This window comes from Erinaceus europaeus, chromosome 2 (genome assembly GCF_950295315.1).
Source record: "Erinaceus europaeus chromosome 2, mEriEur2.1, whole genome shotgun sequence".
NCBI classification, from domain to species: Eukaryota; Metazoa; Chordata; class Mammalia; order Eulipotyphla; family Erinaceidae; genus Erinaceus; species Erinaceus europaeus.
Window position 1 is genome coordinate 100179478 of NC_080163.1, and position 15013 is coordinate 100194490.

Here is a 15013-nt window from a genome sequence, read left to right on the forward strand (position 1 = left end):
CTTTACTCCACCACTGAGGAACACTTAAGTGTAGGAATAAAACACTGCTGTGGTATAGGTGACCCAGAGACTTAAAATATCCCATGTTATTCCTAACACCCATCCACATTCACCACATAGAATAAAAATCAATGTTAAACATGTGAATGATTCAAATATGCATCAAGATTTTCAAGGAAAAGAGAAAATTTGGCTATTCCACTAATGAGTCAGTTTTGAAAATTAAGATGGATTCAATCTTTAACCTCCATCTGCTCATCTATACATAACATATGCACATTCATTCAGGACTGACCTAGTGTGAAGCTCCTGGCTTATCAGGAAAAGCTTCTCATTTTACTTCCTACTTCACACTTTCTTATTGTAAACCAAAGTAAGTTATCCTAGGTAATAGAAAAGAGTTGCTTTTCTAAGACATACTTTTAATAGTTTAACTTTGCAAAAACAGAAAGTAAATAGACATTAAATTTACAGAAGTTAGTCTATCTCATGCTACATTTCTGTGCCATTTAAGGACAGGAAACATTCTCATGACAGTACTTATAGTACTTATACTCTACTCATTAAGTATACATCAAAATTAATTTTACAATTCATGCAGCATATCGGTTTTTTAGTGAAAGCTTTTTAAAAAATATTTTGATCTCCATATTCTGATGTTTAACACCCCGTCCCCCAAATTTAAACACAAAGCTTGTATGTTTAGGTCTTCTAAACCCTAAAGTATATTTCAAAATGTAACTTGGGAAGCAATTTAAGTTCTACACATTCAGTATGTAAAGTCCACTTCAAGCTGACAGTAATACCAACTGGCACTTTTCCACGTGCCATCAGTTGAAATAAACCACTACAATCTAGTTCAAAGCAAGGGCTAAGACAAGTGTTTTGAACTGCAACTTGCCATAGTGTGTGGAATATAAAACTTCTTCAGAGTTCAGGAACTCTACTAAGCATACTATCCATCCTCATTTCAGGTCTGAACTTTTAGATAAATACATACTCTTTTAAAAGAGTAAGAAGCAGGCACAAATAATTGCTTTTGAAAATCAGAGTATCTCAAAAATAACTTAGGCACATTTTAGGCAAAGAGTTAAACCGGTCTTATTTAAAGACCATAATAAAAACAAACAAAAATCCACTACACTTTTCCTGTCTTATTTGATGACTATATATCAGAAATGCAGTTGAAAAGTTAGGCACGACTGACATCTGAGATCCTGTTGCATGACATGTTTGACCAACTTCAAACCAATCTTTAATTGAGGAGCCCCCTAAGCTTGGATCCTAAATTTCTTTCCACTCTTTCGAATATCACACACAGCGCCTAAAGCTCGAGATAAAATGAGCACTCTGGGGAAATAAGCCTGGGTAGACTCATCAAACTCGCCCCAGGAGCTCTTCAGACTCACTGCTTTGCTAGGGAAAGAAAATAGCAGTACTCCGCCAGAATGAACTCTCCATCAATAGCCTGATTCCCAGGGCAGAGAGATTCAAGATCCCCTGACACCCTCGTAGATCATTCTCAAATAAGTCTCAAATATCAAACAGGTTAAGCGATCGCCCCTACTCATCATGTTTGAATTCCTCGTCCATGCAACTTTCTTTCACATTTAGTAGCAATTTTCTATGAGAGAGAGAGAGAGAGAGAGAGAGAGAGAGAGAGAGAGAGAGAGAGAGAAGTAAACTTTTCTTCCCAGGGAGCATGCATACACTCAGTTCCACAACTTTGGTTGCAATATACAGGAGTTGTAAGCAAAGAACACGCGCTTATTAGCTTTGCGCACGTCCTCCACAACACCCCCACATTCTCAAAATCCATGATCCGGGTTAGGAACCCTCATCCCAGACACTGGACTGGCACCCCCACGCCCCCTACCTTGTCCTCTTCGCCTGCGTCGGGCTCCGCTTCGGAGAAGCTGGGTTCGGACTCTGAGGTGGTGGCGGCGGCGGAGGGGGCCTCTCGCAGTCCCGGGAGCAGCGCAGCGGCCAGCAGGGAACACGCCAGAGAGCAGAAGCCCAGCAAGTGCATGGTGGAAGGACCGGGAGCGGGGAGGCCGGTCCGCTGGTGGGGGGGGGCAGGGTTGGGAAGGGGGGCGTGTGCGCCCCTTCGAGGCTACGGTTCCCTCCTGATCACTTGCCCCCCGGAAGAACCTCCCCAGGGTGCCCCCGCCCCCCACAAACGGTGGAAGAGCCGGAGGTGGCGGGAGCGGGTACGAGGTTCGGCGTGCCCAACTCTGCAGTCACTCCCCGGGCCGGTGCCAGGGAAAGGCGCGGGGTGTCACAGGAAACCGGACATCCGAGCTCCCCGCGTTCGCAGCCCGCGAGGTGCGGTGAGGGTGGTGGGGGGACAGCTCCTCGCGGTGCGTCTATGTTGGGGCTCTTTTGCAAAGAAGAAGGGGGCACAGCCTGAACCCCCCCGTCTCCACGTTCACTCCCCTCGGAAGCCCTGGGAGCACTCGCCCCCGGCTTCCCTCCCCTGCACCAAAGTGAAAGGAGCGGGGCCGCCCGAGCTGCAGGAGAAGCGGCTGCTGAGGTGCAGGGGGCGGGCGGAGCGCGGCGGCGAGTCCCGGCGGCTCGGGAGCCTCCAGTGTGTGCGGTGCGGAGCGGCAGCGGCGGCGGCGGGCGCAGGGGCAGGGCATGACTGATGCGCCCTCTGCCTGCGCTTATGTGAGAGAAAGGGCCGAGCCCCGGCTTCCCTCCCCTCTCTCACTTTTCCTTCGGAAGCCCTCTCGATCCAGCTCTCCACTTCCCTCTCCTCCTCCCCAGCTGCCCCACCCCGCATGTCCCCCACCCCCACCCCCACTCCTCCTTTCTCCCCAGGTCCTCACAGGGCACTGCTGCTGCAAGTTCATTCTCAGGGCTGGCGGTCTGCAGGGCTTGCTCTGGAGGCGACTCAGCCACCACACTTGGCCAAATGGAGAGCAGGAGAAAAGTTGGTCTGGTGGGAAGGAGGGAGCCCGACCCTTTGTCTTTTCCTTGGCAGCTCTTGTCCAGCTCCAGGTGCACCTGGCCCTGCGCGAGGTCCTGCTCCAGCCATGGAAATAGCTCCGAAGTTAGAAAAGTTTCCAGAGAAAGGCATCACAATGGCGGGAACCCGCGGAAACCTTGGAACCAGCAGCGACCCTCCCTACACTGCCCCCCCCCCCTTTTTTTCCCTCTGAGTAACTTAAGAATTAAGAAGTAGTTGCCTAGTAAAGCAGCAGCTGGAGGAGGTCACAGAAAGCAGCACAGGCTGTCTGAGGGAAGGATGCTAATGATTCCTTTGAAACTTCTACCAGATGGGGAAGAAGGACCAGAGTCTTCAAGAAGCATATAAAGAGATACAGACTGTTTCGATGAAGAGCTGGGTTTAAATGAGAACAGATCTGGGGTGGGGGGTGGGGGTGGTGGTAATAAAGAGAGACATGTGTTGAGCATATTGTAGGAAATGACATCTGCAGAAAAGTGACTGTTTCTCCCCTTGGAAAATCTCCCAGGGGCTGCTTGCTGTCCTGAGAACATAAGCCTTCTGCCTCTCTGGACCACAGTAAGCAGGTTGCAGATGACCATGGCATTGAATTTCAACAATTTACAGAACATACTAAGGCTCCCTTCCCCCCCCCCAACTATTTTTGAACACACTGATCATATAGATTCATAAAATCTTAGCTGAAGAAGATAATGTGTCATCATCTGACTCCACTCTATTTGATTTAACTCTCTTCACCCATCTTTTACTACTTAAACGCTTAAGATACCTCTGGGGACAAAAAAAAGCCTGTGCTATGTGTGGCTACAGATTCCCTTTTTAATGGTCAACGTTGCTGAGAAGAATTTTCTTCCATCTATCCATTGCTATTGACATCTGGACTTTACACAGCTTCTCCCTGCTTTAGTAAGATAGCTCCAAATTCGAGACTCAAGGCCTAATTTATGTATCCCATGTAGTATACAATTCAAAGCATGGCTGAATTCTTAAGTATCCCACCAAGCCTGTAGGGAGGGTCTTCCTTATTCAGATATTTTTCATTTGTTCTTGCAACTTTGGATCAAGTTTATTTTCTGGCAGCTAAGTAACAGTGTTTATTCAGACTCCCAATTTAATTCCTCAAGGATTTTGCCTTGATATTGTCATTTAATTACATCTCTATCACCCTGCATTTGGAAAATTACCTTATTGTGCCCAAAGTTTGAACTCTGTTCTTTATCATTAAGCTCCATTCTTTTAGAATCAATCCATTGCCCCATATGGTGGATGTATTTTGAAGTGTTGATGTTCAGTCTGTATTATTTACTTTTCATATCTTCTGAGGGATGTATGTTTGATCTAATGACCATGTTTGTCTTCTGTTACTAATCAAATGTAAAGAAAAGAAGGTGGGAGGGGGAGTACTAAAGAAAGACCAGCAGATGCCTGGGGACTTCATGTGTGATTTTGTGCTTTTGGATTTCAATTCATTTTATTTTATTTTATTTTTTAACATTCAAGTAGTCAGAGAAAGAGAGAGACACACAGTACTGGAGTTTCCCCCATTGCCACGCAGTGCCAGAGTTCAAATCTTGGCTACAACTATGGCAAGACGTTCACTCTACCTGCACAAGTATTCCTCAGTTTCTTACCATTCTTTATAGTAGTGATTGTCCACTTACACTGGGAGTAAAAATAATGGGAAATTTCAGAAACAGGTGTTTGAGTCCATCAGAAGAGATTCTTGTATAGTAGGTGAACTTATAGTTGGACCAGGAAGATAGTACAATGGCTAAGCAAAATAATTAATATCATATCAGAAGCTCATGTATCCAAGGTTCAATGTCAGGTATCATTGTAAGTCAGAACAAAGAAGTACTCTGGTTAAAAAAATAATAAATTTTTCCAGAGAGATAACATAGTGGTTATGCAAAGATCTGTCATACCTGAGGCTCTAAGACTCCATATTCAGTTCCAGCACCACTATACACCAGGTCAATAACAACAAAAAAAGGAATCACTGAGCTTATTAAATATCATACTTGAATATTGTTTGGGAATGACTTGATAAAAATCTCAGTTATAATTATTGACACTTTTTCTGTGCTTGTGACTATAATTATTTTAGGTATTTCATTGGTTTTATCTTATAGTTCTTGAGTTTATAATGTCTTATCTTTTTTATTATTTTTTATTGCCACCAGGGTTATCGCTAGTGCTCCATGCCTGTACTCTGACACTTCCACTCCCAATAGCCATTTCCCCTTCCCCTTTTTTCTTTCTTTTAATTTTATTTTTTATTTTACATAACATAGAAAAATTGACAAGGGAGGGAAACAGATACAGAGGGAGAGAGACAGAGATATACCCACAACACTACTTCACTGCATGTGAAGCTTTCTATTCACAGGTGGAGATCGGGGACATGAACCCTGGCACTTGCACATGGTAACATAGGGTGTGCCACCATCCAGCATATAATGCCCTTTGAGAATTTAGATAATCTATGAACACGATACTTAGCTAGTTATGTCAATGTGATGGAGTTGTTTCTTAGAGGAAATTTTAGTTTGGAAAAGGTAGATGCCAAACTTGTAATTAAATGTACTGTTTGCTTCAGGAGATGCCCATAAATCAATTTATTGAAGAAAGTAATCTCATTCTTGCAAAAAGTTTGCTTGTCAATAATTGTTACTTATCAAAACCCCTCATACCTATGTCAACCAATCCTGAACTACTTACTGTATCATGAAATATGCCCAAATCTTCTCAATTCCCAATTTGAAAACTTACCTGTCTATGGCCCTATCACCCTGAACATTAACTTATTTGGTCCAAATCCTCTATAACTACAATTATTCTACAATTGATTTTTTTTATCTGTTTTGTTTTGAGCTAATACCTAAGTAAGGAATTGTCAAAATATCCTGTTGTTATTTGGTTATTTGTCAAAGCATTCTCCTTTATTAAATATAATTTGGGGGGGTTGTTTAAAAAAGACTTACTGGTATTAAAAAAAATTGGTAAGGATGAATTCCTCTTAATCATAAGTGGGTTTAGTGCTTAAGTAACACTTTCTCAATTATTTGAAAAGCTTGGGGGTGGGACAGGGGAACCCCAGTTCCTAGAAAAGCTGTCATAAAATAAATGGAGAACTAAGACTGATGGACTCACAAATACTTTAATTTTTTACAAATACTTTTAATGTTTTTCAAGAAGACATTAGTTAATACAAAACACAGAATCTATAAAGGAGAGGAGCAGACAAGGAGATAGCATAATTGTTATGCAGGGGAAATAAAAAGGTTAACTCCTGAAACAGTAAAGGTTCCAGGCTTAATCTCTAGCACCACCAAAAACCAGAGCTGTTCAGTGCTCTGGTAAAATAAAACAAAACAAAACAATGCAGCCCACCCTACCCCCACTCTCTCATCTCCACTCCCCCCCCCCAAAAAAAAACCACTAAATCTGCAAGGCATAGGGAAGTCCTAAGTCCAGCAAAAGCCTACATTATAATTAACAACTAAATTAAAATTAAATAACACATAATATATAATCTTTGTATTTTAACTAAAGTCAATGAATTTCCAAGGATAAGATATCTAAAGATGTATCAAGATCGAAAAGAAAACACAAGTAGAAACTGAACTGAAATTGGCGTATTGCACCAAAGTAAAAGACTCTGGGGTAGGTGGGTGGGGAGAATACAGATCCAAGAAGGATAACAGAGGACCTAGTGGGGGTTGTATTGTTATATGGAAAACTGAGAAATGTTATGCATGTGCAAACTATTGTATGTGCATAGGGAAGTCCTAAGTCCAGCAAAAGCCTACATTATAATTAACAACTAAATTAAAATTAAATAACACATAATATATAATCTTTGTATTTTAACTAAAGTCAATGAATTTCCAAGGATAAGATATCTAAAGATGTATCAAGATCGAAAAGAAAACACAAGTAGAAACTGAACTGAAATTGGCGTATTGCACCAAAGTAAAAGACTCTGGGGTAGGTGGGTGGGGAGAATACAGATCCAAGAAGGATGACAGAGGACCTAGTGGGGGTTGTATTGTTATATGGAAAACTGAGAAATGTTATGCATGTGCAAACTATTGTATTTACTGTCGAATATAAAACATTAATTCCCCAATAAAGAAATTAAAAAATGAAAAAAAGATGTTATCAAAGTTTTTAAAGCTTGTTTCTTCAAATAGTACATAAACTCATTCAATAAATTAATTAATTAATTAAAATGTTTGCTGGTGGCATTTTGGGGGAGTTTAATAACCTAGAAGTCCCACTGAGATCCTGCTTAGACCTCCTGTGCTGCTGAAGAACCCTGTCCTGCAAGTCAGAGAGAGTTAAAATTAAGAGTCCTACCCTGATGAGTAAGCCTTACATTATTTCTCTGATGAATTTCTTTTCATCAAGGTACTAAATGCTAAGCGTCTCTTTCAGGCCTCATTCCTGTAATTATTTATCTGAAAACGTTTACCCCTGTTATAAAAACAAAACACTCATGTCTGGCAACATTGCATTTTGTCACTGTTCTTTTCCTGATTGCCTGTTGATAGATGATATCTGGAAGTTCTTGTACAAAAGTTGCATTTTCTAAGGACTTCAGATTTGTCAGGTTGGATACTGGAGATTGATGTTCCACTAGGTTAGGGAGCTCAGGCTGTAGGTAAACAAAGGGCTGACGAATGTGACTGATCCTTGACAAACTGGTGCTTGTTTCAGATTAAACCCAAGTTCTTTTCTCTTGAAGGCCAAATTTTGAACCCTGTAAACCCTTTCTGTTGAAGGGAGAAATGAAACATGTAAATGGTTATCCTTTCTTTCAACTCTGCTCAAGTCACACCTTTAATCTAAAAGTTTTTCTTAATCTTTCATCTCATGGCCCTTTATTATTCTGTGCTTAAATACTTTTTTTAACTAGCTTTCTTTCCCTTCTGGCCATCCAGAAAATTCTGATAGCTGAATTGACTCTTTAACCAGACCAGAGTAGCTCCTTTATGGTGAGGGCTTATACTCTGCGCATGGTCTAAACTAACACTTGCGAAAATTTTTTCAAGTCGATTCAAAATATGCAGACGTTTCTAGTGTAATATGCATTTGATCTAGAACATGTAATTGAAACTTCCCAGATCTATATCAATTGATTCATATTTTATATTATAAATCTCATATACAATATAGCTGATTGGAAAAGTCATTGTGAATATCCTGAGTAGGACATAGAGCTTTTACAGAGTTAAACCAGAGAAATTTAGTAAAACATAGATAAGATTTTTTGAAAGTCCTGGCCCTTTATAAGCAAACAAATAACAATTAAACACCTTAGAAGAGTCTTTCTAATAGTCTGAGAAAACATTCAAGTATAGATATTGGAATAGATGTGATTGCTGTTCTCTCCTCACTTTTTCTAAATATCCTTAAGCAAGAAATAGGATGTTTTAATGTATAAGAAAAATCCTGGAGAGCCAGGATGATAGCATAATGGCTATGGAAAAAGGACTCAGGTTCAATGCATAGCAATAAGGGGAGGAGAGACTTGGAAAAGAATATGGTCCTGGGGCCAGAATTACAAATATTCACTGATGAAAATTTAGAGCATGAGGGAAAGAAAGAGAGAGAGAGAGAGAGAACCAGAGAGAGAGGCAGAGAGAGAGGCAGAGAGAGAGACAGAGAGAGAGGCAGAGAGAGAGGCAGAGAGAGAGGCAGAGAGAGAGGCAGAGAGAGAGACAGAAAGGATGAGAATTGGGGAATTAATGAAGCTACTCTAAATTACTAACACTCAACTTTCCATTTGCCCTTGAACTCCAAAGGAGAATCTCTAAGATGAACTTAAAGATGAACTTAACCAATTTTTGGTTGCTACTGAAACCTAACCCAAAATTCTGCCGCTGTCACCTAATCCTTCCTCAGTAATACTACATATATGGTGGGCTTCTCTAATCATCTACAGACTCCTCATGTTTCATTCTATAAGTGCCATCTTCAATCCTTTACTGAGGCAGATTCCTTAAGACAAAACTGATTTGGAATATGAAAAGAGTTGCTGAAAAATATGACATAAGGATAATTTATTTCACCTTTAGAACGGCTACTTGGTGTACTGGAGCTTTTTAATTAGAAGCGTGCATTATGTGAAATGACCACCCCAAGGATAAAATGATCACTATATTGTATCAGTTCATTGGATCTGGGCATAGCCTGCCTCATAGAGCATACACCTTACAGTGTACAAAGACTAGGTTCCAGCCCCTCGTGCACCTATATAGGAGGGAAGCTTCATGAATGGTAAAATAGTGCTGCAGGTATCTCTCTCTTTCTCTCTCCCTCTCTACCTCCCCTTTCCCTCTCAATTTCTTTCTGTCTCTGTCCAAAATAAAATATTTTAAATGGTTCACACAATGAAACCTTGATATGGATTTTGAGTATCTTCATCAATGCTTGCTAACCTTTCAAACTGGTACAACACTTGTTTGTGGAAATGATATGCAATAACAAGCAACAAAAACCTAATATATATATATATATATATATATATGTATATATATACATATATATATATATTACTTTTGTATCTGAGGAAGGAAAATTCCAAATTATCTCTCCAGTAATTAAAAAAAACACTCATTGTACTAGAATAATTACCAGGAGACTTTGTAAAGCCTTGCTGTTTACTTAGAAATGTTGTTGTCCTTATCATCTGCAATTCTCAGAAAAAGTAGCGAAAGCAAGTGTCATTTTAAAAATATTTCAAAATACCACTTATTAACATGTCACAAGCCTTGCTTTGAAAAAGAATATTTCTCCTCTAAATTTGGGGTCTCCTTTATATACTTTGAGCAGATGTGATAAGGCATTGCAAGGGACTCATGCAGTATCATTTGTCTTATCACCAAAGGGTCTGAGTTGCCAATCCTCCATCTCCTCCCATGTAGCCTCTACATGACCTCAGAAACAGATATCTTTGTCATCTGGAAAAGATATCATTTAAAGAAAATAGTGTAGGACCCATACTGGAAGGAAACTATCAAGTAATTTGGACCACTAAAATAGCAATAAATACCTAGACCTACCTGTCTCAGCTAAAAGAAGAAGACAAAAGATCTAGCCCACTGAGAACGAAATTGACATTCCCATTGGAGATTTAAAAGGAGACATTATTGGGACCTGGGAGGTGACTCGGAGGTAGACCATGTACACCTTCATGTATGAGGCCGTGGGTTAAGACCTGGTAGCAGTACCCTGATCTGTGTGTCTCTCCCCTCCCACCACTACCCCCCACCCCTGTCTCTTTCGCAGTCAACGGGAAAAATTAACATCGGGGATTCCTTCGTTAGAAGGACATGGCCTTTGATGAAAAGAGATTCTATTGCAGAGCTTTATGTCAAGATTGGCAGATAGTAAAGTCAAGGTCAGCTTGAATCTACATGCTTGTTTCTTCCCTTCCTTAGATATCTTCTTTCATCATTGCAGATGAGGTTTTAGCTAAACAACAATTGCTATTTCTTACGCAGTGAAAAGTCAAGGTCTCTAATGCTGCTTTCTGTGTCTTTAGTTGTCTCTTGCTATGACTCAAATACTGGGAGAAATATGTGAAAAAATTGTCCAAAGCAATAAATAAATAAATAAATAAATAAATATGTGTATTTTGCCCACATCTCCCTATGAATGCCAACCCTCAGTGCAAGGCTTTATTATGAAATATTTGGTTCCCTCCATAATTTGTTCCAACCCAGGATCGAATTTTTAATGTGTAAGAGAACAGAGACAGGTAACCAGAAGCAAAAACTACTTATAGAGAAAGGTTTCTGCCTCCACTGAAACTACACTCAAGGACCCCTTCTTGAGATAACGTCTGTAAACAAGCTTTCATGAAGCAAAAATGCAGAAAGGGAACAAAGAACAGATGTTTTGTATTAAAGACCTGTCTCACATTTACAGAACTTACAAAGAAGGCTTTACTATGTAGGTAACTCTCCATTGCCTATCAGATCTACCCTGAATGACCTTTGGTGAACTTCTCTTCACCAAATTAGACTTAGGTAAATGCCAAGTTATTTATTATATGTACTTTAAATGATACCTTGCAATGATCACTATATCAATAAAATTTGGATACAGTATTGTTGATTATTACAAATCAATATATCACTGTAAGTTTTTAATAACCTCCTTGATATATAAACTTGTTTTTCCTTATATCTAGTATATTTTATTGTTTCTTTACCTTTTTATTTAAATTATTTAAATGTATACAAAATTCTAATATCAATTCTCTTTTCTTAAACACCTTGAAAATTTTATTCTGTGAGTTCCTCCATCAAGTGTTATTTTCAATAAATCTGAAAACAATTATAGTTTATAGTCATCTAGTGCTTTCTATGTGTCTGACTGTATTTTCATGAATATTAAATATTTGAATGTGCTTAGAATTCCCAGCAATGGTATGACATAGAAAGCAGTGATCTATATTATATAAATCAGGACAAGTAACTATGGATGAGTTAAAAGTTATGTTTAATGTTCTAGAGTAGATGATTGATAGGTTGGCTTCAGAGCAGTTTAATGCTAATGTCCCAGGTGAGTGAGCATTGCCCTCTGCTACCTCTCTAAGAACAGTTTTAGACTGTTCCCTTGGTCTTTGATGTTATTAAATTTTATTATAACATGTCCGTGGTGATTTATTTGAGATTTCCTTGCAACATTTTGGCTCCCTACAATTTGAATCCATGTATGTATGAATGTGTGCAGTTTCTGTGAAATTGTGCATCATATGTCTTTAAATAATTCATGCAAATTGTTTTCCCTTGTGTTTTTCCCTAGAATGTCTTGATTACAGACATGAACATTTTACTTTTATTTTCACATATGCTAGCATTTATTGTATTCCTTCTACCAGTTCATCATTTTCTAATGTATTCTATAATTTTTTCACTTGACTTTGAACATACTTCTCTTCCTTATATCAGTTGTTTTACTCTTGTGTCTATGTATACAGACACATAGCAGACATGCCATATATTTCATGCTTTTGTCACTTTCTTGTAATTATTCCAATTGTTACTGAATTCCTACCACTTACCAGTTGTAACTGTATAGCCAAACCTCACACCAGGAAAAGATTTTGTAAAAGTAGCTATCAAGTATGGGATTATTATGGGAAAGTACTGGTTAATATTTAAAATATTTCATTTACAAATCCTGATGACTTAATCTTAATAATAAAGTATTTGTGGCACATCCCATAACTGATTAGAACAATCCGTAGAAGTGCTACTGTTTAAAACAAAACAAAAGAAAAAACACTCGTGCTTATAGAATTCATTCCAAACTATTTCACATGGGGTGCACAGTTTACCTTTTATTTTATTTTACTAGCAGACATTTCTGCAAGTTTTTGTTTTGATTTGATACAAACAGGCAGAAAGGAAGAAAGAAAGAAAGAAAAGAGAAAGAAGGAGAGAAAGAAAGAAAGAAAAGAAAAGAAAAGAAAAGAAAAGAAAAGAAAAGAAAAGAAAAGAAAAGAAAAGAAAAGAAAAAAGAAAGAAAGAGATTATGACACCATAGCTCCTTTCACAATGCAGTGGGAGCCAGGCTCAAAACTGGGTCATGCACATGACAAAGAAGTAAACTATCTAAATAAGCGAATCTGCTGGCCCCTACACTTTTGTTCTTGCCTACTCTTGTCACAATAAACTGAAGTATTATAAACACAACACGGCACTTTTTAATATTTCTTGAATCTTACCAAAGTTTTTGTCACCTAATGTTATTGATGGAAATATATTACTTCAATTGCTCCCTTCTCCATCTTTCCCTCTCATCTTTACACTTTTCTTCTTTCCTTCCTTCTATTTCTTCCTTATTATTTAATAATTCACAATATGGTTGAGGGAAATATTTGATCAGTGATAATTATTTGTAGTTAGTCAAATCATTGTGCTTTGAATACAACCTTAATATATTTGTCTATTTCGTTAAAGGGCTAGTTTTGAAATTTTAGTTTCTATGGAAAACAATAGATGTTTCTAAGGAATCTCACTACATCAAAATGGCATACATAAACCTGTATAACTGCTTTAAAATTGGAATGATTTTTTCCATCAATAGTTACTATACTTGAGGATACAGATAAGCTACACAAGAAATAACACCATGTGCTATTTGCATTGAATATCTTCTGAAGAGTTGAGAGCATATGTGAATAATTATAGTTTATTTTACACCTTTCTAATAATCTTCTGTTTAGTAAAATAACATCTATATTGAGATAAATTAATAGAATGTTGTAGTATTTAAGAATGATGATCATTTTTATGTGGGAATAGGAGATGGGATGAGAGGCAACATCAGGCCTTGACCTTCCAAGTCAGTTCTTTCATTTTATTTTTCTCAATATTTCATTTATTTACTTATTGGATAGGGACAGAAACTGAGAGGGAAAGAGGGAGGTAGAGAGAGGGGATGGGGAGAGACACATGCAGAGAGAAATGCAGCACTGCTTCACCACTCACTAAGCCTCCCCCCTGCAATTGGGGACTTAAGGCTTGATCTATAATGTGTGCTCAAATGGGTGGACATTCAGCTTCCCAGGGAGGCAGGCTGGGTGGGTGGGAGGGGACACAGTCTTTTGGTGGTGGGAATGTCTATGTACACTCCTATTAAATTGTAGTCATATAAATCACTAATTAATATGAGACGGGAAAAATTGTATGTCTCGAACATTTTATAACACAGACTGAGTCTTTTTAATATATAGGCTATGTCTTTGATATCTTTCAAAAGCTTAGACCAGGGAGAACAGAAGCAACTGGTGGCACAGCTATATACAAGATGTTGGATATTGTACAGCAAATCCTAACAAAGGGACTTTTCAAAGTTAACCCAATTACCAAAAAATGTGATGATAACAATAACTATCCATTGTCTTCTTGAACCCTAAGACAGCAGGAACCTCACATTTCCACTATAGAGCCTTTATTTCCCCAGTCCTGGAACCTTAGGATAGGGCCCACTTTTCTGCATGCTTTTCTCAATTCATATCAAATAATATTCATCCGCCGATTCCAACCTAATCAATGCAATGAGTGCCACCTCAGCATGTTTCACTTCAGACTGTGTCCAGAGACTTCAGGTGTGGAAGGACAACCCTTCAGCTTCATCACTCGGGTGAGACCATTCCTTTCATAGTATTCTCTAATTCCATTCCAGGTGGTTCACTTCTTAACAAAGTCCCAAAATCTAGATATGGACCAGGTCCCCTGAGATGGAGTATATGTTCACATGTATTTATAAACTAGAGCAAAATATATACCTGAAAGCAAAAGTGCACAATAGTCTGCAGTGAGTACCCCCCCAACACTTCATCTGCACTATTCCAGCCTTTAGGTCCATAATTGTTCAGCAATTTCTTTGGCTTTGTATGTTAACTCTCTTTTCAGCCACCAGGTTCCAGATGCCAGCATAATGCTGACCAGACTTCCCTGGACAGACGACCCCACCAGTGTGTCCTGGAGCTCCACTTCCCCAGAGACCCACCCTACTAGGGAAAGAGAGGCAGGCTGGGAGTATGGACCCACCAGTCAATGCCCATGTTCAGCAGGGAAGCAATTAACAGAAGCCAGACCTTCCACATTCTGCATCCCACAATGACCTTGGGTCCATACTCCCAGAGGGATAAAGAATAGGAAAGCTATCAGGGGAGGGGATTGCCAGTCCTTGTTCAGGGCGCTATTTGCCAGGCCGGGCTAGCTTCATGGGTGGGAGACAGACGACCAGGGACTCATGGCTGAGCTGGGAACGTAGTTCAATCTTTATTGACGAGTGGGGATGCAATTCAAGAATCTAATCTCTTCTAAAAATCTCTCTTCATTAGAAAGCCCTGTCTTTTATATCTCCTGAGGTGTAAGTGTCAGGAAGAGGAAGTACATAGGATAGAGAGTGGGGAGAAGGAAAATAGCGTGCGAACCAGTGGGGATCAAACCAATGAAAACAATGATTATGTACATAGACTACAAAGTCAAGCAATGCAACAGAAGGGGTCTTAGA

At 39.2% G+C, this 15013-nt stretch overlaps 1 protein-coding gene and 1 long non-coding RNA gene across 2 annotated transcripts in view; one reads left to right on the forward strand and one right to left on the reverse strand.

Moving 5' to 3' along the window:
• VEGFC (vascular endothelial growth factor C) overlaps positions 1-2555 on the reverse strand; it is a 99852-nt gene extending 97297 nt beyond the window's left edge. The window contains exon 1 of the mRNA XM_007528266.3: positions 1877-2555. Within this exon, the coding sequence (XP_007528328.1) occupies positions 1877-2029 (153 nt within the window). The 5' untranslated portion in view covers positions 2030-2555. The remainder of the gene's footprint in view (positions 1-1876) is intronic.
• Positions 2192-6393, forward strand: LOC132536571 (uncharacterized). Its single transcript, XR_009548096.1, has 2 exons — positions 2192-2325; positions 2984-6393. It is a non-coding gene; the product is annotated as an uncharacterized LOC132536571 (long non-coding RNA).
• Positions 6394-15013: the final 8620 nt, after the last annotated feature.